The following is a 1,811-nucleotide window of genomic DNA, read 5'->3' as shown; positions in this document are numbered from 1 at the left end:
AGATTGAGTTTAACACATATTATAATTTGTATATATGACGTAAATATATAGATCATGATGAACTAAAATAAAAAGATAACAATAAAAAATTTCAAAAAGGAAGGATAAAAACGAAATTGAAATCTTAAAAATCAGAAGAAACTAGAAAATTGAAAGAAATGGAAGAGTACAATCAAGCACAATCCCTTTTACAACAACAAAACGATATGTTGAGTGAGGCACTTGTCATTGGAAGAGAGAATGAACAAATTGGAGCTGAAACTCATCAAATGCTTGTCCAACAAGGGGAACAACTAAGAGGAGTAAATAACAAAGTTTGTTAATTATTTTTATGAAAATAATGTTATTTAACACTTTATTTACATACTTCAAAAGGAAAAAATGTTTATCAGTTAGTTGGATGACATTGATTCAAACGTGACTATTGCAGATAGCAAATTAAAGAGAATGACTTTCAGATTAATCACAGACAAATTTGTTCAAATTGGAATAATTGCTTTACTAATTATTGCTATTCTCTTAGTAATCTTTATTAAGTGGATTTTACCTCTTATTTAAATGACTTTGTGTTTTTTAAATTAATTGTTATATTTCTCAGGTCTAAACAAAATCAATTTTATCCATAAATCAAAGACATAATTAATTTTTGTATTACTCTTTTTATTGGTCATCCAAATGAATTACATGTGATTTTTCATTTATCACTTTTGATTTAAGTTGAGAATTCCTATGACTTGTTTCTACTGATGTTGGAAGAGCTGGTTTTTTAATGTTTGATTCTTCATAGCTTTGAGAGTTAGTAATGTTAATTGGTACAGAGGAAGTTGTAGTGTTGAGATTTATTGTTGGTTGTGCAATATTACTACCTTTTACAGATAACTTAGAAATACTACCACCGATGGTTTGACTAGCATTAGAAATTGCATCTTCTTTCCTTTTCTTTTCCTCTCGGTATTGTCGGGCTTGAATCCTTCTTTTTTCTTTCTTTTCTTCTTCCTTTTTAAGTTCTTCTTCAGTCAAATTTTTGACTGGAACACATTTAAATGGTTGATTAGCTTTGTAATGTGGAACAGGGTCGGTTCCAGTGTCATCAATGAATGGGTCATCTGTGATATAACCAAATCCTTTTTTTGATTTCCCAACAAATAAACGTTGTTGAATTCTTCCTAAAACAGAAGAGTATTGATTTTCTCTTAACAATTCACGTTGTTGTGCTTCTTTCTTTGCTTTTTCAATTGTTTCTTCATCTACAATTCCACTATCTGCCTTTTCATCTATTCTTTCATCTTCTGATTCATCCTTTTCAAGATCAACCTCTTCATTTTCATTTTCTTCTTCATCTTCTTCAATCATTAATGAATTAATTGCATCTCCATATTTTTCTTTTGCTTGTTCGTTTAAAAAGAATTGAAAATTAGGCCAAAGGTCAATTTGTCTATCTTCAGGTATTTCAAACTCTTCTGAATAAACACGGGGATCTAATAATTGAAGATCATCCAGAGGTGGCATTTCAGAATCATTTTCAGTGTCTGTTCCATTTCCATTACTTTTAAACACCTCTTCCATTGAATATTTTTGGAAATAAAAGAAATTGAGATTGTATTTCTTTATAGCTCAAAAACTTTGGTTTTTTATTTTTGTTGGTTTAGTGTTTCATTTTATTGTGGATAATTATCTCATACACAGCTCATTTATCATATCCAATTGTAAAATACTTATTCATTAGACCTTAATTAAAATTCTCAAAAAGTATAAAACATCATAAAATAAGTTTAGAAAAAGTCCATTTAGACTTAATTTTCAATCTTTTT

General features: G+C 28.5%; 2 protein-coding genes across 2 annotated transcripts, besides 1 other annotated feature; one reads left to right on the top strand and one right to left on the bottom strand.

The window, feature by feature from the left end:
• Positions 1-158: 158 nt before the first annotated feature.
• Positions 159-558, top strand: EDI_028440 (vesicle transport V-snare protein vti1a, putative; the record flags this gene model as incomplete). The annotated part of the gene is made up of 2 exons (XM_001741806.1): positions 159-314; positions 397-558. The coding sequence occupies 2 exons, from the start codon at positions 159-161 to the stop codon at positions 556-558; spliced, it is 318 nt and encodes a 105-aa protein (XP_001741858.1).
• A 102-nt stretch (positions 559-660) lies between these two features.
• Positions 661-1,566, bottom strand: EDI_028430 (uncharacterized protein; the record flags this gene model as incomplete). Its single annotated transcript, XM_001741805.1, has 1 exon — positions 661-1,566. The coding sequence occupies one exon, from the start codon at positions 1,564-1,566 to the stop codon at positions 661-663; it is 906 nt and encodes a 301-aa protein (XP_001741857.1).
• Positions 1,215-1,347: a microsatellite.
• Positions 1,567-1,811: the final 245 nt, after the last annotated feature.

Source organism: Entamoeba dispar, genomic scaffold, assembly GCF_000209125.1.
Source record: "Entamoeba dispar SAW760 scf_1105229464055 genomic scaffold, whole genome shotgun sequence".
Taxonomy (NCBI): Eukaryota; Evosea; order Mastigamoebida; family Endamoebidae; genus Entamoeba; species Entamoeba dispar.
This window is presented reverse-complemented; position numbering and strand designations above follow the sequence as displayed.